This window comes from Xenopus laevis, chromosome 5L, assembly GCF_017654675.1.
Source record: "Xenopus laevis strain J_2021 chromosome 5L, Xenopus_laevis_v10.1, whole genome shotgun sequence".
NCBI lineage: Eukaryota > Metazoa > Chordata > Amphibia > Anura > Pipidae > Xenopus > Xenopus laevis.
The window spans coordinates 50,760,664-50,786,332 of record NC_054379.1 but is presented as its reverse complement, the minus strand read 5'-3'; the positions used below and the strand labels follow the sequence as shown (position 1 = coordinate 50,786,332).

General features: G+C 38.4%; 2 protein-coding genes across 3 annotated transcripts in view; one reads left to right on the top strand and one right to left on the bottom strand.

Annotated features, from left to right (window-relative positions):
* The first annotated feature begins 8,580 nt into the window (after positions 1 to 8,580).
* On the top strand, positions 8,581 to 20,157 carry LOC108716695 (sulfotransferase 6B1). Of its 2 annotated transcripts, XM_018263060.2 has the most exons (7): positions 8,583 to 9,197; positions 10,985 to 11,094; positions 11,713 to 11,802; positions 15,040 to 15,166; positions 16,378 to 16,472; positions 19,053 to 19,209; positions 19,915 to 20,157. In XM_018263060.2, exons 1-7 carry the CDS (start codon positions 8,999 to 9,001, stop codon positions 20,040 to 20,042), a joined length of 906 nt encoding a protein of 301 aa, XP_018118549.1. In that variant the 5' UTR covers positions 8,583 to 8,998; the 3' UTR covers positions 20,043 to 20,157. The 2 variants fall into 2 exon arrangements, with proteins under 2 accessions (XP_018118550.1, XP_018118549.1); XM_018263061.2 differs by lacking the exon at positions 11,713 to 11,802 and having other exon boundaries at positions 8,581 to 9,197.
* Positions 20,158 to 22,334: 2,177 nt separating this feature from the next.
* The window catches only part of tbc1d32.L (TBC1 domain family member 32 L homeolog), a 62,519-nt gene continuing 59,184 nt past the window's right edge, over positions 22,335 to 25,669 (bottom strand). Inside the window, exons 33-34 of the mRNA XM_041562734.1 lie at positions 25,233 to 25,421; positions 22,335 to 22,788 (exon numbers count right to left, since the gene is read on the bottom strand). Of these exons, the coding sequence (XP_041418668.1) occupies positions 22,675 to 22,788; positions 25,233 to 25,421 (303 nt within the window). The 3' untranslated portion in view covers positions 22,335 to 22,674. The remainder of the gene's footprint in view (positions 22,789 to 25,232; positions 25,422 to 25,669) is intronic.

Here is a 25,669-nt window from a genome sequence, read left to right as displayed (position 1 = left end):
TTTGCATCTTTCTTATTTATCTGCCAAATACAATATAATGAATCCTCATTGAAAGCAAAACCAGCCTATTTGGTTTATTTAGGGGGTTATTTATTAAAAGTCGAGTTGTGTTTTTCCCGAAAAAAAATTGTTTTTCGAGATGTATTGTGCCCCAAAGCTGCTAAAAGCCAGAATCCGAAAATACTTCAGCTAAAACCTGTCAAGGTCATTTAGAACTCAATAGCAGAGCTCTCTTGAACCATTTGAAGATGTTTTTCGCCTTCATGATTTTAGTTTTTTTGTTATGGTGGTTTTCGCTCGAAAAAGATCCGTTATCGGGAAAACCTCAGATTGTGGATAACAGGTCCCATACCTGCACTCAGTGACCCACCAGCAGTCATCTTGGGTTATAATAGTTTTTAATACAGGAACATTAGCTTATTCACTGACTAATCCTCCCTTCCCCAAGCTTAAATTTCACTGGGATGTTTTGTCCCATGTATACACCACACGCCCCCCTCTTAACTTGTATATCGCTCTGGGCCCTGTACGGCTCCCTGTAGTAACCATCAACCAACAGTTTCAAAGGTCTTGCATCAGACATTGCATGATAAAAAGCAATAAACTAAATTATGTGCCTATTTCAACATGGCTTAGGATAACAAAAGCTAAAATTAATAACTATCCTTTAACTATTATACGATTAAGGGAGTGAACTATAAACACCTGTGAATTACAAGCAGTCACATGTGATTTCTGTAGATTGAATCATTTTAAAAGATTTTGCATTATATGTTGCAGCAAAAGCAGTGCCTGTAATGTTGCTTCACTTTAACTTTATTACAGTATTACAAAGCTGTGGGGAAAAAGGCAGAACAAATCAGTCTGTGAAAGGAAGTCACATTCTTATTTTTTTTTTCAGTTGTATAACTATAGTAATGAGTACCATCTTTATATTAAAATTAACTATTGCACAGGCTGATCAGGTCCCAACTGACTTCACACTTGTCAGAGCTCATCAAATAGCAATGTATTCAATGATGATTCTTACTATGGGGTGCCGCTTGTCCCAAATACATTCTGTATACAAAACTATCCCTAATACACAGAATGAATGTCTCTCATGTTATATAAGTATTTGTGACCATACACAGAGAAAAAAAATATACAAAAGACTTATTTCTATTAAAGAATGAAAACAAAATCTGGTTAATGCACAAAGGATATCATTATATCACAAACTCCATTCTGTACAGTTTAACAAGCAATCTGTCTCACAAATGTATAACCTCCATGTAACGGAGGCACTTATGTGCAAAGTTACTTACAGAATGAATTATGTAAAAACAAAGTTGGACACAATATATAATAGTGTAACTAACTAGTGCATGTCAAGCTAGATTTGACTGACAAAATAGATATCTGTGACAGAAAGCAAGATTTTATAGTAAAGAATTCATTCATTCCCCAAAATGACAGTTTTGTTTCACAAAACAGATTAACTTACCATTCTGTGAAGCAACACTGTCAGTCACATTCCTGAACCAATAAGAACAAAGCTTATTGCCATATATAAACAAGATGAGAAGTTGCCAGCTCTGCTCCACATGGCTAAGGCAAAGTATCTGGCCTGCTATAGAGGGCTCCCTCTAATGTCCCCTCTGCTGCATTGTAATAAACATGAACAAACATTTCCTAAAAGAGCTGCTGTTAAACACTACAGGTTCAGAAATGGAAGTTTTTACAAATGGCTAAGAAATATAATGCTGCACTTATAATGATTGTAGAGAAAGAAAGGTATGCAAAACTTATATAAATATGATCATTTACGGTGATATGGCTATTCTTATTGTAGTAACCTGCTTGTGTGACCATTTTGATTAAGGGCATTCCTGCTGTTTTGCCATTATCTTATGACTCACTCCTGTTCCTCTTCCTGTCTAAGCTGAGAGCAATAATGGGACAGGCCACACCCACTTGCCATGTTGTATTAAATGTACCACAAGTTACTGTGCTTGTCTGGCTGCTTTGCCTGACTCTCAGAGTCAGTTATACGTTTTGTATATGATAGCTAGACTCCAATGTCTCCTCCTAGCTGTAATCTTGCACCAATTAGCTTGTAGTAGTCTCTTAATAATGTGCTTAGCTATAGTACAACTACTACATAATAGCTTTAGCCAGAGACTTGGGACTGATCATGTGCACAGTCATGTGTTTAGTATGATGTGTAGGTTATATGAGCAGCCACTCTTGAGTACTGTGTGTAAACAAAAGGCTTCAGGACTTCAACTTCACCTCCTTTCGTGAATTCAGGTCTTTTCGCCGCTTCGGGACTTCAGCTTCGTCTTTTCGGCACTTCCGCATTTGGTAATATGCTAAATGGCCCCACGGCTCGGGCGCTCGTAAAGGGGACCCGGCTCTTTGAAAAATGCAGCACTTCTGGGCCCCCTTCAGGCCCGGAACACTTGTCCCCCCTGTCCCCCCCTGCTGGCGGCCCTGGACATGCATGTGACATGGGCGCAGTTGTGCTCTCTGCTCTAGTGTTGTTCCCCCATCGACCCACTCTGATGTGAAAGGGTTAAGCACTGGGCAGGTAAGGGGACGGCATCATTAGAGTCTTTTGTTATAAATAAATATAAAGCATTGTATAGCTTGTTGCTTCTATATAAATAGATTATGATCCCCTAAAATTGCCCCTGCCTAAATGACCTCCTTTTGTTTACACACAGTACTCAGGAGTGGCTGCTCATATAACCTACACATCATACCATACCTCTCAACATTTTGGAAATAATTTTGCATGTAGTGCAGCAATTTTTTTGACCACACCCATTTTGTGGCCGCACCCCCTAATTACCATGTTCATTTTACAAAGTTTGGCAGGTTATAAAAATTTGAAAATATTTCTTCTTATCTAAACTGTTAAAATTACTTATTTTCTTATCTCAAAATTGTTATAAAGCATCTTAGTTGCACGTGTTAGCTGTACTGGCCTCTCTGCCAAAAGCCAATTAAGTTAGAAACTTTGTTTCTTTTTCTGGCTGTTCAGTGCAGAGAAAAGAGGGACTTTCCAGTACAAATGAGGGACCTCAGGTTGAGCTGTCAAAAGAGGGACTGTCCCTCTGAAAAAGGGACAGTTGGGAGGTATGCACTGTGCACATGATCAGTCCCAAGTCTCTGGCTAAAGATATTATGTAGTAGTTGAACTATAGGTAAGCACATTATTAAGAGACTACTACAAGCTAATTGGTGCAAGATTACAGCTAGGAGGAGACATTGGAGTCTAACTATCATATACAAAACTTATAACTGTCTCTGAGAGTCAGGCAAAGCAGCCAGACAAGCACAGTAATTTCTGGTACATGTAACACAACATGGAAGGTGGGTGTGGCCTGTCCCATTATTGCTCTCAGCTTAGACAGGAAGAGGAACAGGAGTGAGTCATAAGATAATGGCAAAACAGCAGGAATGCCCTTAACCAAAATGGCCACACAAGCAGGTTACTACAATAAGAATAGCCATATCACCTAAAATGATTATATCTATGTTTTGCATACTTTTCTTTCTCTACAATCATTATAAGTACAGCATTATATTTCTCAGCCATTTGTAAAAACTTCCATTTCTGAACCTGTAGTGTTTAACAGCGGCTCTTTTAGGAAATGTTTGTTCATGTTTATTACTATGCAGCACAGGGGACATTAGAGGGCGCCCTCTATAGCAGGCCAGATACTTTGCCTTAGCCATGTGGAGCAGAGCTGGCAACTTCCCATCTTGTTTGTATATGGCAATAAGCTTTGTTCTTATTGGTTCAGGAATGTGACTGACAGACAGTGTTGCTTCACAGAATGGTTATTTTATCTGTTTTGTGAAACAAAACTGTCATTTTGTAGAAAGAATGAATCCTGTACTATAAAATCTTGCTTTCTGTCACAAATATCTATTTTGTCAGTCAAATCTAGCTTGACAAGCACTAGTTAGTTACACTATTATATATTATGTGCAAGTTTTTTTTTACATAATTCATTCTGTAAGTAACTCTGAAGTGCGTCCGTTACATGGAGGTTATACATTTGTGAGACAGATTGCTTGTTAAATTGTACAGAATGGAGTTTGTGATATAATGACATCCTTTTGTGCACTAACCAGATTTTGTTTTCATTCTTTAATAGAAATAAGTCTTTTGTATATTTTTTTCTCTGTGTATGGTCACAAATTCTTATATAACATGAGAGACATTCATTCTGTGTATTAGGGATAGTTTTGTATACAGAATGTATTTGGGACAAACGGCACCCCATATCTTAAACATATGCAGATAGGTTACACGTGCTTGCTTAATATTCTGTGTAATGTCATTAATAACTTTTTTTTCTCAGTATTCACTTTATGTTTATTTCATTTGTTTTGGTAATTCCCCGTCCTTATATTCGTGCCAACTACACTCTAATGGCAAATTTTGTGACGTGAGAATACAAATAGCAGTTTGCATTGATCTTACGCATGGCTGGATGCAGTGTGCTCTCAAACCCCACCATACCTGTTTGCAACAAGTTTCTATCACTGCCATAAGAAAGAACACATCCACACAACAGGACAGCTTTGTTCTTTCTATTAACAGCAATTTAAATAGCAGTATGCAAAGATCACATTGTGGACTCTGTGCTGCCCCTATAAATTTACTGCCTGAGCCCTTGTTACTATCTTGGTTTTCATTTTTTTCTTATTGTTTGAAGGGCAAACCAAAAACTGCTGCTTGGGCTGTTTACCTTGATGAGCAGTGACACAGTTAAAATGTGATCTCTGGAGGGTGTCAACAATGAGGCAAAAAACTGTAATCCAGGGGTGTCCAAAAAGTAGATCAGGATCTACCAGTAGACCTTTATCTGGTGATCAGTAGATCTCAAGACACTGTCAACAAACAACTTATCTAAATCACCCTCCTGTTTCATGCTTTTCATTCAGATATTTATTATGTTAAGGTTACATAAGAAATAGTGGTTTGTTAAATATAGCAATATACATTGACTCATAAATTAATATTTAAGCAATATTTTACATGGATCAGAATGCTAACAATGCTTTTATGGATGTAGATCATAATGGGACATCATCACTAAAAGTAGATCTCACATTAATAAAGCGTGGGTACTCTTCTGTAATCCTAAGGGCTATCAAAATACATGGTTGTGAGAGCGATGACCCTACAAGTGGTGGAGAATCCCTGTAAATACTGGAGTCTAGGAAACTGGCCAGGAATTATGGAACATGTGCAGAAATAGGATTGGACAAACACTCGAACGGAAATAATGCACAGTCAGAGATCAGCAGACGTCTAGCCAGCACCAAACAAGAAACATCAGTGACAGGTTGAGGTCAATATTCACAGGTCAAAATACAAATCAGGTATTTAATTTCCCAGTCAAGTGGCTATTTAGGTTTCACACAGGTTCAAATAGTAAAGTCATAATGCAGGTTTAGGATACAAAGGTAGGATGAGCTAGCATGGGTCATGACAGCCAGAGCCAGGGACACAACACTGGCCAAAGCCAAAGAAACAGGCGAGAGGAAGGGGAATGATTTACATAGCCAGAGGTAAGATGTGTATGGCAGATCCTAATTGACCTATGCAGATGCAGGATTCAAACCAGATAGGAATGATAGATGGAAAGCGTAAATTTATAAAAAATCTCTCCACCCCTAGATATTTTAGCAAAGTGGTTAAGGAAAGCTACCAAGAAGATCTAAACCAGCGGCGTAACTACAGCTAACCGGGCCCCCCTGCAAAAAAATCTTCAGGGGCCCCGGCTTAGCTGCACGCACGCACGTACCTGCATGCGCATACAAGCATCCGCTGACCTCCTTCAGCGCTCGCACATCTCCTGTCCTGTCCTCTGATCCGCCCCGCCGCTCTGCCGTTAAATTACTTGTGGCGGTCGCCGCACACAGTGTGCAAGGAATTTCCGTTCAGCAGACCCCTTGGTCAGGGCCCCTCTGTCCCCCGGGCCCCCCCGCAACCGCGGGGTCTGCTGTATTATAGTTATGCCACTGATCTAAACCTCTAAGGCCTACAGAAGTAACATAATCAACTTTGGCTCCCGCACACCCTCTGGTAAATAAGGTACGATACCTGGTGCACAAAGGTAGAGGATTGGCCGCCTCACAAACAGTATTCAGCAGAAAGAATCCCAAGGCACACAGGGTCAATGCAAGCAAGCTGCCTTGCGTGTTTATTGCGAAGTGCAACGTTTCGGGGTCCCGTCCCTTTCTCAAGCATGAGCGTTGCACTTCGCAATAAACACGCAAGGCAGCTTGCTTGCATTGACCCTGTGTGCCTTGGGATTCTTTCTGCTGAATACAGAAGTAAGATGTTACTGGCAATGAGAAGACTACGATTGTTAGGCCTGGAATCCAGACAGGTTATTTGGCCTCAAGACTTACAGACATGCCCCAAACCTGGAAAAGGCTGCCAAAACTATAGGCAGACCCACTGATTGGGATTGTCTGGACAGCAGAATGAAGACAGAGTGCTATGTATCATCATGAGTGGGTGTTATAAGACACAGACATTAGTAGCCACTCAGTGAAACAGATCCACCATAGTCAGCAGAGTAATAATGTGTTGCCGGGTCCCACTGCAAAAAATATTCAAAGGGGCCTGGCGTACTGCAGAATGTCCGGGCAACTCCCCAATTGCGGGGTCTGCTTCCTCTATAGTTAATCCACTGACCATAGTTTAGGATAAATAGACCATGAGGGAAGTTGGAGACTGAAAGGTAGCTCTAAATATAAGGCAAGAGGTCAGGATTGGGCAAACAATGAAATCCAAAAGCAGAGCAGGAGTAGAGCACAGCTTAATCTGGGTCCTCTAGATAATTTAAATGACCCCTACTGTGTTTTATCTGTTGCTGGTGCTTTCTGTCTGGAGTGGCACTTTGCAAACTGCACTGTCCTCATCAATACCATACAGGGGTATTCTGTGCTGGGGGATTTCAACCTAAAACTCTCAGTCACCTCATGCATGTCACAGTCAAGTAAATGAGAGCTAGTGGCTTTCCATGGGATTACTTTCAAAAGAATTTTACCAGTTCAGGAAAAAAATTGGCGTTTGCTCTTTTCATTTTTCCTCGCTCTTTAAAGTGTAAAGTTGTTATGTTTGTTGTATGTGAGTTGTATGTCTATTTATTTCAGTGGCATGTCACTGGAATCTCACAGTAGTTTATTCAGTTAATTCGGAAGCATGTTTCAGGTGTCACTGGTTCTGTGCAACTATGCATTATGTCCTTCAGTTAAAGGAGAACTAAAGCTTAACCAAAGACGCAGGATAGAAATGTTGTGCATTATGTTTTGGTCTTCTGTACCAGCCCAAGGCAACCACAGCCATTTAAGAGGTAATGATATCTGCCTCCGAAGATGCCCCAGTAGCTCCCCATCTACTTCTCTGTTGATTCACTGCACATGTTCTGTGCTACCGTCATTTACTGAGCTTAGGGACCCACTCACAATATACAGTACACATAGAATAGAAATGTCACAATATAAGACGGATTTGTAATTAATACAGATAATTACAACATGGCAGCACAAAAACCAGTGCAATTAGCATCAGGATTTAATAATCTGCACTGTAGCATCATCTTATATTACAGGCCAACCTCACTTTCTGCTTGATAATTTGCGTTCACCCCTAAGCTTAGTTTCTGAACAGCTGCTCAGAGCCCACTGAGCATGTGAGTGTCACAGACACTTTCCAAGATGGTGACCCCTGTGAAGTTTGAAGTCCTGGATCATTGCTGCTATTGACAAGCTGAAACTTGCTGGTGCAATAAGTTCAATATATAACATATGGCATTTTTAGCCATATGGATTTTTTAGGGTTTAGTTCTCCTTTAATTAGCTGTAGGTAGGTGAGGTGGCAGTTCTACACACTTTCTACCTTTTAGTATATAATTTCTAGTAAACAGTATCACAGTAAAATGAAATGACAGTTTTTTTCAAACAATCAGTCGTATCAGATGTTCCTGCTGCACTGTGACTGTGAGTCCAAAGGCAAAGTATTCTGGCTCGGACATAACAGGGGGGAGGGGGATTGAGGCAGTTAAAGAATAGACAATATATTCAGTGGGTCAGTTTTTAGTTGTTTGTATGTTTGTCTTAAATGCTACAGAGTGGGTCTGGCCATACATATGGAGATCCGCTCATGAGGAGAGGACGCCAAACAAGTGGATCTCTCCCCGATATGCCCATCTTGAGGTAGACGATATCAGGCTGAACGATCGTAGGCCCTAGGGACCAATGATCAGGTGGTAACGAGGAGAAAACAGTCAGATCGATTACCACATCAACAAAACAATATCAATCTGACAGAATTTTTAAGTCCAGCCGATTGCCATCTGGTCGACCAGTTATCGATCAGGGAAGCCCGTTGGAAGTAGGGTTGCCAGCTCACCCCTTTAATACCAGCCACATATTGAATTCACATCCTGCATGGCTAGTTTAGCAATTAACTTAGATGCTTGCTGCTGGGCTGCACATAAATCAGTTCAGTCTGCATCATGCATCTAAATTAATTGCCATGCAGGATGTGAATTCAATATGTGGCCGGTATTAAAGGGTGAGGTGTCAACCCTAGTCGGAGGGCCAAATACAATGGGCAATAAGCTTCTGATTTAATCTGTCTGCATTTTATATCTGCCTGTGTATGGGGGCCTTAAGCACAGATATGTGAGATAGTTCACACATGCAAAGTTACACAGACTCTCTGCACACAAGTTCTCTAGCAGGTTTTCATTGCCAGTAAATGAGTCACATGGGAAATTGGTGTATTATGTTTTTAGCATTTGTGTTGCACCAATAAGATGAAGGAATATCTGTTTAGTAACAATGATGTAAAGCAGGAGGGAGGTGGAGCCACAAGTTTCTCTCATATTCCCCGCCCATTTTTCTTTCATTGTCGAGAGTGTAGAAAGGGAAAGAAACACAGAGAGGACAAATTGAAATTGCCGCTTTGTTGCCCAAAATGTCAGCAAAGGAGCAGCTCACTGAAGAGGTTGAGAAACTATTGGATGAGTCTGATAAGACACCACAGGACAAGAAACTGACTCAAATAAATGGAGTGTTATATCCTGGTATTTTATGCACTGAGGAGACCTTTAAGGCTTTGGAATCATTTGAGGCAAGAGAGGATGATCTGATGCTGGTTTCTTACCCTAAATGTGGTAGGTAAAATAAATGAACTTGTATATATTGAGCTGCTACACTATTGATTATAGCTTTTCCTATGGTCTGTTTGCACTGGAGGAAAAAATGCAATTATAAAACAGCCAAGTGTACACTTGTGTGCCTATTTTAGCTTTGCATCATCCACAAAATAAGGTCGATGTAGGGAGGCTTAGCTTTCCCCCAAAAATAAACAACAATATATTAATTTTTAATTATATTGTTAGCCTCCCCCACAGGACTATATTTTTTTCCCCCCAAGACTTTTTTTTTAATATAAGGGCTGCCCCTAAATCTGTCTAGACACTAGTGATGTGTTGGCTGGATCTGCTGGCAGTTTTAAGTGCAGATGGGGAGCTGGCAGGGTTAGGATTGGGTGCGGGTCACCTTTTTGTCACTAGCTATATCCACAGGCATGTTACCAGGTCTTTCTCTCAGCCCTGTTAAAGGGGCACTAAACTTTGAAGAATAGGGCTGTGCCTATATGAATCACAAAAAGTGTATGGTTTTTGCTATTTTTTAACTAACAAGGAAAAGCAGTGAGATTGAATCTGCTCCATAGTTAGTCCTTGTGAGGTAGAGAAATAGATGACCAGTGCCATATAACCCCCTGCATAATGAACTCCTGCTAACAAAACAGTCACAACAGAGGGTGAAGGAGAGGTTAGTAGACTGGCAATCAAACTATCTACCTCACAAGGACCAAACATGGAGGAGCTTCAATGTCTCTCTTTGCCCCGTTTAGCTCAAGAAGTAACAAATATCACACAAAAAAAGTATATTTAGCCATAGTTCTAACCAAGGCCCAAATCAAAGGGTTGCTTCCACCTAGTGACCAATCTGGAGAATACATTTAGCTACCGTTTTTAAAGGGCATGTAAAGGCAAAAAAAAATCCCATTTTTACTTTCTTTAATGAAAAAGAACCCTATCTCCAACATACTTTAATTTAAAGTATATTAAAGTATATTTAAATGTGTACCGTTTCTTTAAGAAACCTGACTGTATGCAGTGAAATTCTCCCTTCATTTACTTGCTCTGACTGCTGTGGATAGTAATTGTCAGACAGTCCCTAACTGCTCTGCAGGGAAACAATCATACTTATGAACAGCAGGGGAAGCCCCACCTTACTTCCCAGCCATGTAGAACTCAAGCAGCTTTGTTTGTTTCCCTGTAGAGCAGTCGGCGACTGTGTAGAGATTTGTATTGGATTTTATTTTTGCCTTTACATCCCCTTTACTGTTTCCAACTCTAGCTGCAGGGACAAAGATTATGGAGCCAGATTTAAACAGATAAACTGGGATTCTATTTGAAGGATTATTTTCCTGCAGCCACTGGTTCTGCAGAGTTGGAGAAAGTTTGTATTAAACAATACAAAAACTATAAAATCCACATTAGATTTCAGGACCCTGTCTGCATTTTCTGGTTATTAATCAGTCTTGCTGTATCGGCTACTGACATTTATTATTAGACTTGTGCTATTTTGATAATTTATGACAATCCCTAAGCAGTCCAGACCACACTGAGCATGTGCACAGTCTTGGTCTTGCAAAGATGTTTAACAAAGTTACAAGATGGTGACCCATGTGACCAACTTTGAAAGCATAAATCATTTGTTTTATTAGGCTTGTAGTGCAGTAGGTTTATGTTTAGTATACAAAATACAGCATTTCTAGCATTATTCTATTTTAGACTTCACTGCCCCTTTAAGTATCTTTCACATACTTACATGCTGGTACAATAAAGTTATATTAATTAAGCTGGATATATTTCCTCTACTTTCTTAGGAACTACTTGGTCTTTGAATTTACTAAATGACATGGTGCAGACAATATACAATAAAGATCCACCAAATATGATTCAAATATTAGAATTTGGAGCTCCTGACAAGTATGAGGTTTGTATAAATGTGTTATCTATAATTTTGTGATGATATCTATAATGTGCTTCTGGATCAAGACAATTTTATAAACCAGATTAGTACAGATCTTTCAAATCTAGGTGCTCCCTGCCACGCCCCATTTTGCCTGATGATTCCACTAACACTATGCCCCTGACAGTGTTTCAGGTTCCATCTGCTTCTGAGGATTCAGGTAACACTTCAGTACAATGACATGGTCATTTGAGATTCCAATGCTAATTACTGATGGCAGGTGACTGGGCTGATATTGTGTGGGATTTAGTGATGGGGATTAAACAAGAAAACTCCTGAAAAATGTAGATGAATTGACGTCTGATTAGACAGGTGGATTATTTGTACATGGTAATCAAATAATCTGCTTTACAAGAACCAGACACAAGTCCTATCCATTGAAATCATGTTGAACAAGGGAGTATACTAGTTATTTTTTTCTTTTTTAAATGCCTCTTAGTCTTTGCTGTAAATGGATAGCCACAAATGATCTATAGATGGACTTGTATGCTGGTCAGTTGTCATAGTCATCTCCTTTGAAAGGGCATTACTGACTATAATACTATATAACACATGTTGCAACGTTTCATTTTGTGCTTTCAGAAACTAAATGAAGAACCAGCTCCAAGAGTTTTAGGGACACACCTGCATTATGATAATATCCCCCAGTCCTTTTTTAATAAGAAAGTAAAGGTAAGCCATGTTCCTTGCCCCCCCCCCATGCATGTGCAATACAGAAAGAGTGAGTGTTTCTCCATCAATAAACTGTTAATCAAGTTATACTCCCTTTTTTATGTTGTGGACATATTTAAGTTGACAACATTGTACTTTTGCTGCAGATGAGAACTTTACAGACATGCTTCATAAAATATTACTCCTATTATTAAAAACCATATACCTATACTATCACAATGATTCAACAGTGACTGATGTGACTGTGCTACTCTTCTGCTGCCCTCATGTGGACCAGCTAAACAGGGCCAGAATAAGCAGTGGCCAGGACACTTTTTGTAAAATTAGGCCATTTGGATCTTAGGCCTTGTCCAACGTTAACAGCTGAAAGGTTCTTTTTTTTATAGTTTTTGAATTATTTGCCTCGTCTGTTTCCAAATTGCTCCAACAAACATAAAAACTATTGATTTGTAGGGTTACAATCTTATCATTATTTTTAATTTTTATTACTTATGTTTCTATTTATGCTCTGCCTGGTTGCTAGGGTAAATTGAACCCTAGAAATCTGAACAATAACTAGGCTTTTTAACTAAGTTTTTTTGTTAGCTAAATGAGAAGACCAACTACTAATTAACTAACAATATACATTTTTATATAATATTGACATTCAGTATCCCCATCAGGGATGTCAAGTGGTATGCTCCTTCTTTCCCCACCCAGTGTCAAGTAATATGTTCCATTTTCCCCTCACTGTCCAGCAATATGCCCTCATTCAGGTATCAAATCATATAGTAAAGAACAGGCTGTGGCACTCTTATTTTCAAAAGTGAAAGTGTTTTACTGTGGTCAAAGACCAGGAAATGTTTCCTGATCCTGCCCCCCTCCCCCAGTGTACTGTACTGTTCACCCCCCCACCTTACAAAGTGGACGGTGCCACCCCTTGCATTGTAATGTTTTACAGCCCACACCCCTTGCATCGCAATGTGGTACAGTCCACCCATGTATTGCAAAGTGGCACAGTTCACACACATCCTACTTTGCAAAGTGGACCGTAGAGGTACAATAGAGGTAAAGCTGGAATGTATCAGCTGAAATAGGTGAGGTGGATTGACCATACCACTTGGAAATGGGTTGAGAAGTGGTTCTTACAACTTGATCTTGGATGGTAGGGGTTGAAATCTACCATATCATTTGACACTGGGAAAGGGTGTCCAGTATTACACGCTATGTTAAAGGAACAGTTCAAAATAAAAACTGGGTAAACAGATAATATGTACAACATAAAAAATGTTTCTAATATAGTTAGTTAGCCAAATATGTAATGTATAAAGGCTGGAATGACTGGATTATCAAACAGAACACTACTTCCTGCTTTTCAGCTCTCTAACTCTGAGTTATTCAGTGACTTGAAGGGGGGCCACATGGTACATAACTGTTCAGTGAGTTTGCAATTGATCCTCAGCATTCAGCTCAGATTCAAAAGAAAAACGTTATGACTCATGTGCCCCCCTCAAGTCTCTGATTGGTTAGTGCCTGGTAATCTGATCAGTCAGTTTTTACATTTCTTTCTTCTTTGAGCTATGGCACACTGTTGGTGTAGCTTTTAAGTAAAGGTACCCATAAGGGATTGATCAAAAAGAAAATAAAAAAGAAAATATACAGGAAACCATTACTTTTTAGTACTAAAAAATGTACATGTTTACCCCAATTGTTATAACACTATCAAGTGGTTTGGTTCATCTCCACCCCCACTGGGTTCTCAAGTATTATGGCCAATCTTTTTTCCCCTCTGGACAGCCCCTTGAAAAACCAGACAGATAGCAATCCTAATCTATGCAAGAAACTCATTATGATGTAATTGACAATTGGGGTAATGGACTGTACAAATTGAACAACTCGGTGAGATGGAGCACAGCACTGAATAACTGGGGGCAGGAGAGCTAGACCGTACCACTTGAAAATGGGTGGGAGGAGATTGACCATACCATTAGTCAGCTGGGGGGATGGACAGTTAACAACTGACAATTAGGGGTTCATCCCCCCTCACTTGAAAATGGGGGAGATGGGCCAAGCTACTTTGCTCTCAGGAAGCACACTGTGCCACTCAACTCTGGAAAGGGCAGATACACTGTGCCACTTAATGCAGGGGGGCGATATACAGTACCAATTGATGCTGGCGGGGGAGATAGACTGTGTGGCTTTTGTGAATGGCTATGTGAGCTTTTTTGTTGAAGAACAAATGGTTTCTTATTGAAGAAAAAACTCGAATGGAAGAAACTGGAATCAGTGAAGTCAGGATTAACAACCATAAAAGTAAAATTAATTGAGTTTTCTGTCTGAAAAAAACTGGAATCACTCAAATTGATCGAGTTTTCAAGTGAAACCTTGAGAAAAAAACTCAGATATCATGAAGGCTATTAACATGTTCAAATGGTTCAAGGGACCTCTGCCATTGACTCCTCCATGACCTAGACATGTTTTAGATGGTGAATTTTCAGATTCAAACTATTTCCAGGGTCGGGTATAATATATCTCAAAAAATTTACTTGAAAAAAACTTGAATTTTTTTTTTTAAACCTGAAAATCTAATTTTGACTAAAAAATAACCTCGAACCTTAATAATGTGGGTTACTAAAGAGAGCATTTGGACTCTCCACTCACATTGAATAAAGTGACAGTCCTTATTTTTTTAGAATAAATCTGCTGCACAGTGGTCAATGGTTAGCACTGCTTCCTTCCAGCACTGGGGTCCTAGGTTCTATCCCAGCCAGGGTACTTAATGCACAGAATTTATATGTTCTCCTCATACTTACATGGGTTCCCTCCCCACAGGCAGATTAAATTGGCAATTGGTGTGTGAATGTTATTGGGATTGAGATTGTAAGCTTCACTGGGGCAGGGTTTAAGAAATAATCATGATAAAATAATCACATACAGCTCAGAATGTCTAGTACATTTGAATTAATGCATTTCAGCACTTAGGGGCAGATTTATTAAAGATGGAACCCAGAATCATTCCAGGCAATGTGAGCTTTCAGTTTACAGAGATGTTCTAGTCAACTTAACTGTAACTGACCATAGACTAAATTAACAAGGTGTAACAGGCAGACTGGCACATACAATAGACACAACTACACTGTTTAGTTCTGTTCTCTAGTGCCTCGGTGATATGAACAAAATTCATATGAAAATAAAACAAACCCAAAATCTGATCTGATTTTTTCTGTTGCTTTTTTTTTTATTTAAATTTTTTAACAGTTGCTTGTTGTATTTCGGAATCCAAAAGACACTGCAGTATCCTTTTTTCATTTCTATAACAAAAATCCAATGCTTCCCAACTACAGTTCCTGGGATACATTTTTTGAAGACTTCATTGGTGGAAAAGGTAAGATAATCTTACCTTTTCGACTAGGGAATAGTCCAAATTCGATTTTGAAAAAATACGATTAGAATTCGGCCGAATACGGACCTATTCGGTCGAAAACTGACCTATTCGACCAAACTCTTTTTTTCAGTTTGAAATTCGACCCTTGATAAATATGCCCTTTAATTTATTTTCTATTGGTGTTGGTGTGAATCAGCACCAGTTCAACATTTGAATTATTTAACCACTGGAAAATGCAGTCCAGAAGGCAATTTCTGGCAATTATGTTATTCAAATGTTTTAAGCACTTGTACTCATGAGCGCTAACATTTGATTTTCATTGCATTTGCTTTTTATTATGGTTTCTTTAGGCACACCTTGCTGCATTTTCTTAATGCATGTTGTGCGTGTTTAAAAGACAATAGAATAAAAGGTTGCATTTAAAGGAGAACTAAACCTTAAAACTGAATATGGCTAAAAATGGCATATTTTATTCACTGAACTCGTGGCACCAGCCTAACGTTTCAGCTTGTCAATAAGCAGCAATGATCCAGGACTTCAAACTTGTCACAGGGGAGTAACCATATTGGAAAGTGTCTGCGACACTCACATGCTCAGTGGGCTCTGAGCAGCTGTTGAGAAGCTAAACTTAGGGGTCGTAGCAAATTATCAAACAGAAAATGAGGTTTGTCTATAATATAAGCTGATGCTACAGGGCTGATTATTAAATTCTGATGCTAATTGCACTGGTTTCTGTGTTGCCATGTAGTAATTATCTGTATTAATTACTAATCAGCCTTATATTGTGACATTTCTATTCTATGTGTACTGTATATTGTGAGTGGGTCCCTAAGCTCAGTAAGTGAAAGCAGCACAGAGCATGTGCAGTGAATCAGCAGAAAAGAAGATGGGGAGCTACTGGGGCATCTTTGGAGACACAGATTTTTACTGCTAAAGGGCTGTGGTTGCCTTGGGCTGGTACAGAAGCCCAAAACAGAATGTACAACATTTCTAGCCTACTTCTTTAGTTAGGCTTTAGTTCTCCTTTAATACTCACTAAAACACACTTGGTTGCAGTTTAAATGCAATGTGTTATACATTATATTATATACAATTATATGTATACAATATGTATACACTTAACCCCCCCCCCATGTGCGAGAACCCTAAGAACAGAAATACATGTAATTCAATGAAGTGAAACTGATGATGTAATTCTGTTTTCTGCTCAGTTTGCTGGGGATCCTATTTTGATCATGCCCTTGCATGGAACCAACACATTGATGATGATGATGTTTTGATAATGACATTTGAGGAAATGAAGGAGGTGGGTCTCATATACAGTATGTTTACATTTTATATATGTTTGATTGTGGCTTCCTGAGTTCAAGTGTTGCACAGCGCACCTGGTCTTAATGATCCTTAACTAGACCAAGTATACAGGTATGGGATCCGTTATCTAGAAAGCTCAGAATTATAGGAAAAGCTGTCTCTGACAGACTTTGTACTTGATCCAAACTAAGATATAATTTACCCTTATTGGAAGCGAAACCAGCGTATTGGGTTTTTTAAGGGGTAGATTTTCAAGGGTCGAAGTGAAAATTCGAATTTGAGGTTTTTTTATGGCCAAAACTGTCAAATTCGACTAGGGAATTGTTTAAATTTGATTGTTTTTTTAAAAAATTAGATTTTTGAGATTTATCATACACTGACCATTTTTAAGAACTTGAATTCGACTATTCGCCACCTTAAACCTGCCAAATTGCTGTTTTAGCCTATGGAAGACGTCCTGGGATCAATTTGGAGTTGTTTGCAGCCTTCCTGACATTCGAGTTTTTTTCCGAGAAAATTTTTTTAGTCAAATTCAATTCGTGTTTTCGGGTCGATCCTGTTCTCCCGAGTTTCAAAAATTTTATTTTTTTAATGAATTGCAATTGGTTGAATTTCGATTTCATGGGAGTTTTAAATAAATCCCACAAACTTGAAATTCGACCCTTGATAAATCTGCCCCTTAATGTTTACATGATTGTCTAGCAGACAAAGTATGAAGACCCAAATTACGGAAAGATCCCTTATCTGAAAAGCCCCAGGTCCCAAGCGTTCTGTATAACAGGTCCCATACCTGTACTTGATCCAAACTGAGATATAATTAATCCTTATTGTAGGCAAAACCAGCCTATTAGACTTATTTAATGTTTAAATGATTTTCTAGTAGACAAGGTATGAAGATTCAAATTATGGAAAAATCTTTTGTCCAGAAAACCCCAGGTCCCAAGCATTCTGGATATCAGGTCCTGTACCTGTATGAGAGCCATTTTCTGCTCATTAAAAACATTAATAAAAAAACCAATTTAGAACGCAGTTACAGAATCCTCGACAAATCTAAGCATATACTGTACATATGTCATATACCAGAAAAGAAAGTTTAAGCAGTCAGAGCCATTAAATAGAAGTAAGGCTATTACATATTTATAGTTATTCACAGCATAACAACAATTGTGTACATGATAATTTGAATGAACAACAAAATATTATTTATCAAAAGTTGAAATTATAACCAAAAACTGTAGACATAAAAGGTGTAAGTTATAAAATAAGGCATGTCATATCATAATGTTTGTTTAAACCCTTGCAGATAGGTGTATCCAACCTGAAGATATAGTGGGTCTCCCTGGGCCGCCATTAGAAATCACGGGGCCCGGCCCCCAAACCGCACCCCAGATCCTGCCCACACCACAGTTAAAAGACCACACAAATATCAGCGCTAAAAAAGGTAATCCCCCCCCCCCTCATACACACACAAGTTATAAAAAGATATTGATGGTCAGGGCCCCTTATAAGTTAAAAAACCTGTGGTGCCAGGGCCCCCCATAAAAGTTTTTTAAACAATTGGTGGTCAGGGCCCCTCTCTACAAGTTAAAAAAAAAAAAAATTGAAAACCAGGGCCCCCTTATAAGTTTAAAGAAAAAATTGGGGCCCCTGAGAATATTTTTTAAAAAAAACATTGGTGGCAGGGACCTATAGAGTATTACAATAATTTATTGGTGGCCAGGGGATTAAAAAAAAAACAAAACACACATTAGTGTTCAGTAGAATTGAACTTGTGACTTCAACTTCACCTCCTATGGTGACTTTGGGTCAATTTCGGCTGTTTTTGTGATTTCGGGTCTTTTTGCCGCTTTGGGACTTTGGCTTCGGCTGTTTTCGTGGCTTCAGGACTTCCGCATTTCGGCTGTTCGGGAATTCGGAAGGGCAGCACAGCTTCTGCACTGTCTACGGGGGTCCGGCTCTTTTTCGAAAAGTTTAGGCCTGGTACACTTGTACCCCCTGATGGCGGCCCTGGGGTCTCCCATAAGTTAATGGAAGTGTACTGGATTCCTTTTTGTTAAAAATGGGTCTTTGTTCAATAACTTTCACACTTCGATCACAAGTGCGTTTCTTTGTACGTAGACTAAAGTGCTGACCTGTACCAGACTCCGTAGCACAAGTTTCAATGGTGTTCACATATCCCGTCTCTTTGTAGACATGCAGTTCATCCCACATTCTTTAATTAGATGGGTTGTTGTGACACAGTTTTCTGTGTTAAATGAGATAAATGGGATATCTGTGTTTAGTTATTCTGTGTCAAACAGACAAACCAAAGTGGCTGCATCTGTAGTTTACAACTTGCTTAGTTTTCAACTGGAACAACCTCTATTATTCAGTTCAGGGCTAGGCGCAGAGCACCACAAAACCACTGACACAAGTGCTTTTTATATGAGCTGGACCAATTCTGCATTGCATCCAGTCACTATTTTTCATTACTCTGGTTACAGATCAGTTAAAGCACAAAAAAGAATGGCTCTAGAACCATTAGAATGTTGGTGTTAAATACTGTATTGTTTGTTTCCTGTCAATGTTTGTGTAGGACCTGGAGGCAGCAGTAAAGAAAATATCTGAATTCTATGGGTTTTCTATGAGTGATGAACAAGTTCACAATGTTGCTGAGAAAGGCACATTCACCGCCATGAAAGAGAAACTGAATAATATTAAAAATGAATTTGCACAGATATTTTTAAGGAAAGGTAAAATGTTAGACAAGTTAAAAATGACTGCATTTCAATATATATTGGTATATTTAGCATTAGGACATTTAGGGGGTTATTTATCAAAGGTCCAATTTTAGAGCTTTGCAAGTTTTTTTTTTTATACCTCGAATGAACACTTATTTAAGAAAAAAACTCGATTGAAAAAACTCAAATCAGTGAATCAAATTAATCGAGTTTTCAGCAAAAATACTTGAATAGTACAAATTAATCGAGTTTTTGATCTAAACCACTGAAAAAAAATCATGAAGAACATCTTTAAATGGTTCAAGGGTCCTCTGCCATTGACTTCTACATGACCTTGACAGGTTTTAGATGGTGTATTTTTGGATTCAAGCTATTTCCAGGTTTGGGGTATAATAAATCTTGAATTTTTTATTTATTTTTTTTAACCTGAAGATTTGAATTTTGATTGAAAAATACCCTTAAAAACAAATTTTCGGGTTAAATACAACTCTACCTTTAATAAATCTGCCCCTAGCTGTACAAAGCTATAATATAGCATATTAAAGGTATTTGGCGGAGATGGTAACACTCTTGGTTTAGAGTATTTTTATTTTAGGATATTTTATAGTTACATAAATGACAATGAAAAATTACACTCGACTCCTTAAAATGACCCCCAGTGCATATTATATATACACACACACACACTCTCTAACAATTATTTTTTATATGTTCAAGGTGAAGTTGGAGACTGGAAAAACCATTTCTCCGAAGCTCAGAGCCAAGAAATAGATGCCAAGTTTGAGGCGTGTTTAGCAGGAACCAAACTAGGAGACATGCTGAAGTATAATGTATATTGCAAATAGGCCATAGTGGGTGTAGGGATGAATTCATCTTAATTGTTTGTCATAATAAATGTTTTTGAATATATATCTAAAGTGGGATATATAATTTTTTAAAGTACCCTTACAGAGTTTCTAAGGTTATTTATACCAGGAAAAACACGAGTTTGTGTATTGCCTACCTTTTCTTCCTTCACACACAAAAAGCACGTTTTCTCTGTATATTAATTTTATTATCAAGACAGGCAGCATCTCGTGATAATATTAATATACTTAATAAACCAACAAAAAAGGATGGACTTAACCCCCAAGCAACCTTAAAGTGATAATTGCCAATCATGGCAATATTTATTTTTATATCTGCCAGCAAAAAATTAAACACAACACCTAAAACAATTACAGTACCAGTAATGGGTACACATAATGGCCAGAGTAATATAATAGACAGAACACTACTTCCTGCTTTTCAGCTCTCTTGGTTTACACTGATTGGCTACCAGGCAGTAACCAATCAGAGACTTGAGAGAGGGCCACATGGGCCATAACTGTTGCTTTTGAATCTGAGCTGAATGCCGAGAATCAATTGCAAACTAACTGAACAGTCATGTCCCATGAGGCCCCAGAGAGCTGAAAAGCAGGAAGTTTGAGTTCTGGCTATTATTGGATGTGCACCACTGCAGTAGCCAAGGGCTATAAATTCTCTGATAGCATATAGCTTTAACACACTGTGCATATGATGGACCACAGTTTTCACAAAGTTTAAAGGGGTTGTTCACCTTTGAGTTAACCTTTAGTATGATTTAGAGAGCAATATGCTGTTGGTTTTCATTTTTTTATTAAGCAGCTCTCCAGTTTGCAACTTCATCTGTTTGCTAGGGTCCAAATTACCCAAGCAACCATGCACTGATTTAAATAAGAGACTGAAATATGAGCAGGGAAGGGTCTCAATGAGTCAGATGAGTAATAAGTTGTAATAATAATATTGTTGTAGCCTTACAGAGCATTTGTTTTCTAGATGGGGTCAGTGACCCCCTATTTCAAAGCGGGAAAGAGTCAGAAAAAGTAGGCTAATAATTACAAAACTGTAAAAAATAAATAATGAAGATATGTATAGTGATGGGCTGTGTGCTCCCTCAGAGATTACCTGACCAGAAACACTTTAGTTATAGCAGTTATAACTATAACAGAAAGAAGTGTGGGAGTATAAGACAGGTCACATCAGCCAATTAATGGTCAAAGTTCTAACATGTATATGTGACCTTTAAATTTTAGGATACCAGGGGGCGGCCCTTATTTTTTTAAAATGGCAATTTTCTATTTAGGATTATCCAATGGTTCATACTACTAAAAAGTATATTTTTATGAAAATGGTTTATTAAGATGAAACAGGGTTTTACATATGAGCTGTTTTATGTGATATATTCTTATAGAGACCTACATAGTTCTGGGGTATAGTTTTCCTTTAAAGTAAAAAACAAAAAAAAACCAAAAACTTAAAAGGAGAATTCAACCCTTAACAAAAAAAAAACCCTACCGCTCTACCCTACATAGACCCCTCCCTCCTCCCCCCTAGGCTAGCTGCTAACCTGGGGAAATGCCCCTAAATTTTTACTTACCCCTCGGGGCAGATTCAGGGATTGCAGTTCACTTCAGCCATCTTCCAGGTCTGTAATCTGAGACCGTTGAAGCGGCGCATTGGAAGAAATTTCCCGGTTTGCGACACCTGCGCATGCAACGAAATAGACGGAAATTGCAGAAGCGTTGGAAGAAGACACGAAGACCCGGAAGATGGCTGCCGAGAACTGCGATCCCTGAATCTGCACCGTGGGGTAAGTAAAAAGTTAGGGGCATTTCCATGGGGTAGCAGCTAGGCTGGGGGGGGAGGGAGGGAGGTGCGTCTACGTAGGGTAGGGGTTTTTTAGTTAAGGGTTTTTTTAGTAAAGGGTTGAATTCTCCTTTAAAAGGTCCATTAACAAAATACGATGTCTTAATACTAATACAACCTGAACTATACAAGTAAACTATGTTCCACAGACAGCTGAGCTTTGGTCCTAAGTTTGATTCCAGTCTGGGCACTACCTGCTAGTAGTTTGTATGTTCTACCCATGCCTTCATGGTTTTCCTCCCACATGCCAAAACACAAAGGCAAGTTAAATAGCTGCTGATTGACCTTAGTATATGTGTGTACATTTATAATAGGCACCTTAGCTTGCAAGCTCTACTGAAGCAGTGAATGATGTATAATCTCCCTTAATACTGTAGAATTAGCTCTACACATATATTGGACATTAAAAAAAAAAAAAGCATCTTTGTATATAATGTAAATATATTTATTTCTTATGAAAAACAGCAAACTATTAAACATGTTACTTTTGAAAGTAGCTGCTTGATCTATAGTATATACATTGTATAGTATACAGTATATAAATTAATGTAACACTGGCAAGTAAGTATTAAAAACAACTTGCCATTATTATCCAGACTGGAATGATAAAGTTTTCAGTGATACGTAGCAAAAACAAATCAAACAAGTAACGAGCTGAACTGCTCACTGAATAATTCTCACTTACGATCCAGACTTTACATTCATTAATATTAAGATGATGACTGAATTAAGATGCTGAATGTTGAAGCAGTTATCATGAATGTTTGGCCTTCATTGTATTACAGAGTTTCTCATTTCTTTTAACACCATTGGTCTGTAAATTTGTTCTAAGCTTTCCATGTACTCCAGGTAACTGCCAACTTGAAATCCATTGATGGCTTCCTCCTGGAGAAAATATGAACAATACAAAAATATGAATCATTTCATTGGAAACTACACATCTACCAAATGGAAGACAAGCCATATTTTCTCATTATATGGCCACTGTCTTTCTCTCCTAATTCTTCTTATTTTCCCTTCTGGAGGTCTCACTAAATCAACATTTAGTTTACAGTAAGTAAAACTACTTCACAGAGCATAATTCCATAAACTTTTGAATCACAAATAATTGTATTTGGTACATCTCTATTAAAGGGGAATGCCACAAAAACATAACTTTTTTGAAAAGTAAACATAATTTCAAGCAACTTTGCAATATACATCCATTAAAAAATATGCAGACGTTTTATGATTTTTAATGATTTGGAACAGTTCCCTAAGCCTAGTCTGCTGCTGATCTCTCTGACTACTTTGCCGAGCTGACTGACTACTGTTACTTTGTATCAACAGCCATCTATCCTTAGCCTACATCCTCCAAACCCCACAATTCCCTGCACACGTGATTTCAATAAGGAATGGAACATCACAGTGCATGTGTAGTTCCTGCATGCTGTCTGTAAGCTGTGGAAGAAGTTGTTACAATTTGTAACATCAGGATTTCAAATGATGCAGAAAGAGAAGAACTGTTAAACAACTGGATTTCAGCATAGGAAATGGCATTTATTCATACTTTTTGAAGAAACGGGCAACTGTGATGGGTATATTAGGGGTTTCTGTGTTATGTGGGCCTCTATCAAATTTTGTTTTTTAAGCCGGAGTTCCCCTTTAAGTACCGGCAAAGTCATAATTTTAAATCAAAGTTATAATTATTATAGGCATGGGATCCGTTATCCGGAAACCCCTTATCCAGAAAGTTCAGAATTACGGAAAGGCCATCTCCAATAGACTCCATTTTATCCAAATAATCAAAATCTTTAAAACCAATTTGCTTTTTCTCTGTAATAATAAAACAGTACCTTGTACTTGATCCAAACTAAGATATAATTAATCTTTAGAAGTAACAGAACCCGCCCATTGGGCTTATTTAATGCTTTCAGGATTTTCTAGTAGCCTTAAGGTATGAAGATCCATATTATGGGGGAAAAAATGGAACTGAATTTGGAGAGTTTTTTTTCTCCTAAAATTTTCATGTGATAAACCATGAAATAACTTTTTCTCTCTGAATTGAATCTGGCCCAAAATGCCATTCAATAATGTCCCCATGTCCCTACTTGTTCTAGCCTGTAACTGTACTTTGCACTAATATGTTGGTTCCTCCTGACTCCTAGAACAGGGCTCTGTATTCTGCCTTGAGTTGGGGTTCACTCTGCGTTTTGTTGCTATAGGCTTCGGGAAATTATATAATGAGCAAACACACCAAACAATCTGAAAGATCCACATCAAAGTAGTTGCAACTTATCAGCCCAGTTTTTAACAGAGCAAATATGCAGGCATGCTGGGTATTTTGTTTTTTTCTTGTGCATAGCTTGGAACTTAAATAATAATAAAGACCGTTGCAGCTTAAAATATTAGCAGCAACTATGGCCCTAGTTTTATTTTACACAAAAAAGGGCAATACAGAAACAATACAGGAATACAGATTTTAAACACATTCTCTGTTGACTGATGGTAATATAGAAAAAATTCCAAGTTCTTTTACTAATAGTAGAATATTGGGCAGGTTATCCGTTTTTGTATTTAATCTAAGACCCGGACCCGATACGAACCCGCAGCCAGAACCGCAACCCGCATATTTACCCACTTTATTCCGCTACCCAACCCGGAGCCGCAACCGCCTTATCCGCAATCCGACCTGCAACCTGCTGACCACCGTCAAACAGGAAGTGATCGTGCTGCAAACCAGAAGTGACATCATCAAAAGTGGGCAGGGACAGAAACAAGTTTTGTAAAACTTTAAAAGGAGTAAAATATAGACAATATTACATAAAATAAGAAATTTAGATGAGACCCGCATCTATACCCAAACCTGAAAATTCTCCCCTCGTTCCGCAGGGTGCCTAATTTTTTTGCGGGTAACCCACGGGTACCCAACCCGCTGAAGTACTCTAATTTAATCTGCTCATTGTACAGTATACACCTATCTTTCTAAATATGTAATAATATACACTTATTGGATCAATTATCCAGAAAGCTCCAAATTACAGGAAGGCCATGCCCAATAGACCATTTTAAACAAATAATCAAAATGTTCAAAAATGACTTCCTTTCTCTCTGTAATAATAAAACAATACCTTGTACTTCAGCCTAATTAAGATATCCTTTTTGGATGCAAAACAAATCCTATTTGGTTAATTTAATGTCTACATTAATTATTAGTAGACTTAATGCACAGAGATCCAAATTACAGAAACACCCCTGATCCATAATACCCCAGGTCCGGAGCATTCTTGAGAACAGGTCCTACACCTGCATTACTTAAACCATCTCAAGACATGTTTTCCAATAGCTACCTTCAGAAAAACCTGCAGGTCTTGGGTTTGTGTGTGTTGCAAGATTTCTTGCTGTAGGTGCTTAAATATAGCAATACACATGTACACTTGGTAATCTGGTCCGAGGATGATGCATACAGCAATGTAATGACAGATCTGAATCCAGTCTAGGTAATTCCAGAAACACTGACTTAACCAGTGCTGGCAAATCTGAAAAAAGAAAATAGAAACATAGCACAGGTGAATCCTGCATGAATAAATACAATTTAAATGATAAACAGGAAGAATTAAGGTTCTAACCAAGCCAAAGCAGGAGTGGAAACAAAGGCACCAGCCATAAGACCTTATGCTGATGTTTCTGCATTACTGTACAGCTGATTCATTGCAAATCGGTGCAGACATTCTGCTTATTCATTAGGCAATGACTCTTTATTAGCATATGACCCACCCTTAAATAA

What these genes read in the sequence shown, in the direction of transcription:
- LOC108716695 (XM_018263060.2), top strand. Translation starts at nt 8,999, where the DNA reads ATGTCAGCAAAGGAGCAGCTCACTGAAGAGGTTGAGAAACTATTGGAT. An exon ending in GAGCTCCTGACAAGTATGAG is followed by an intron (nt 11,095 to 11,712) that starts GTTTGTATAAAT and finishes TTGTGCTTTCAG; the next exon opens with AAACTAAATGAAGAACCAGC. An exon ending in CATTTGAGGAAATGAAGGAG is followed by an intron (nt 16,473 to 19,052) that starts GTGGGTCTCATA and finishes ATGTTTGTGTAG; the next exon opens with GACCTGGAGGCAGCAGTAAA.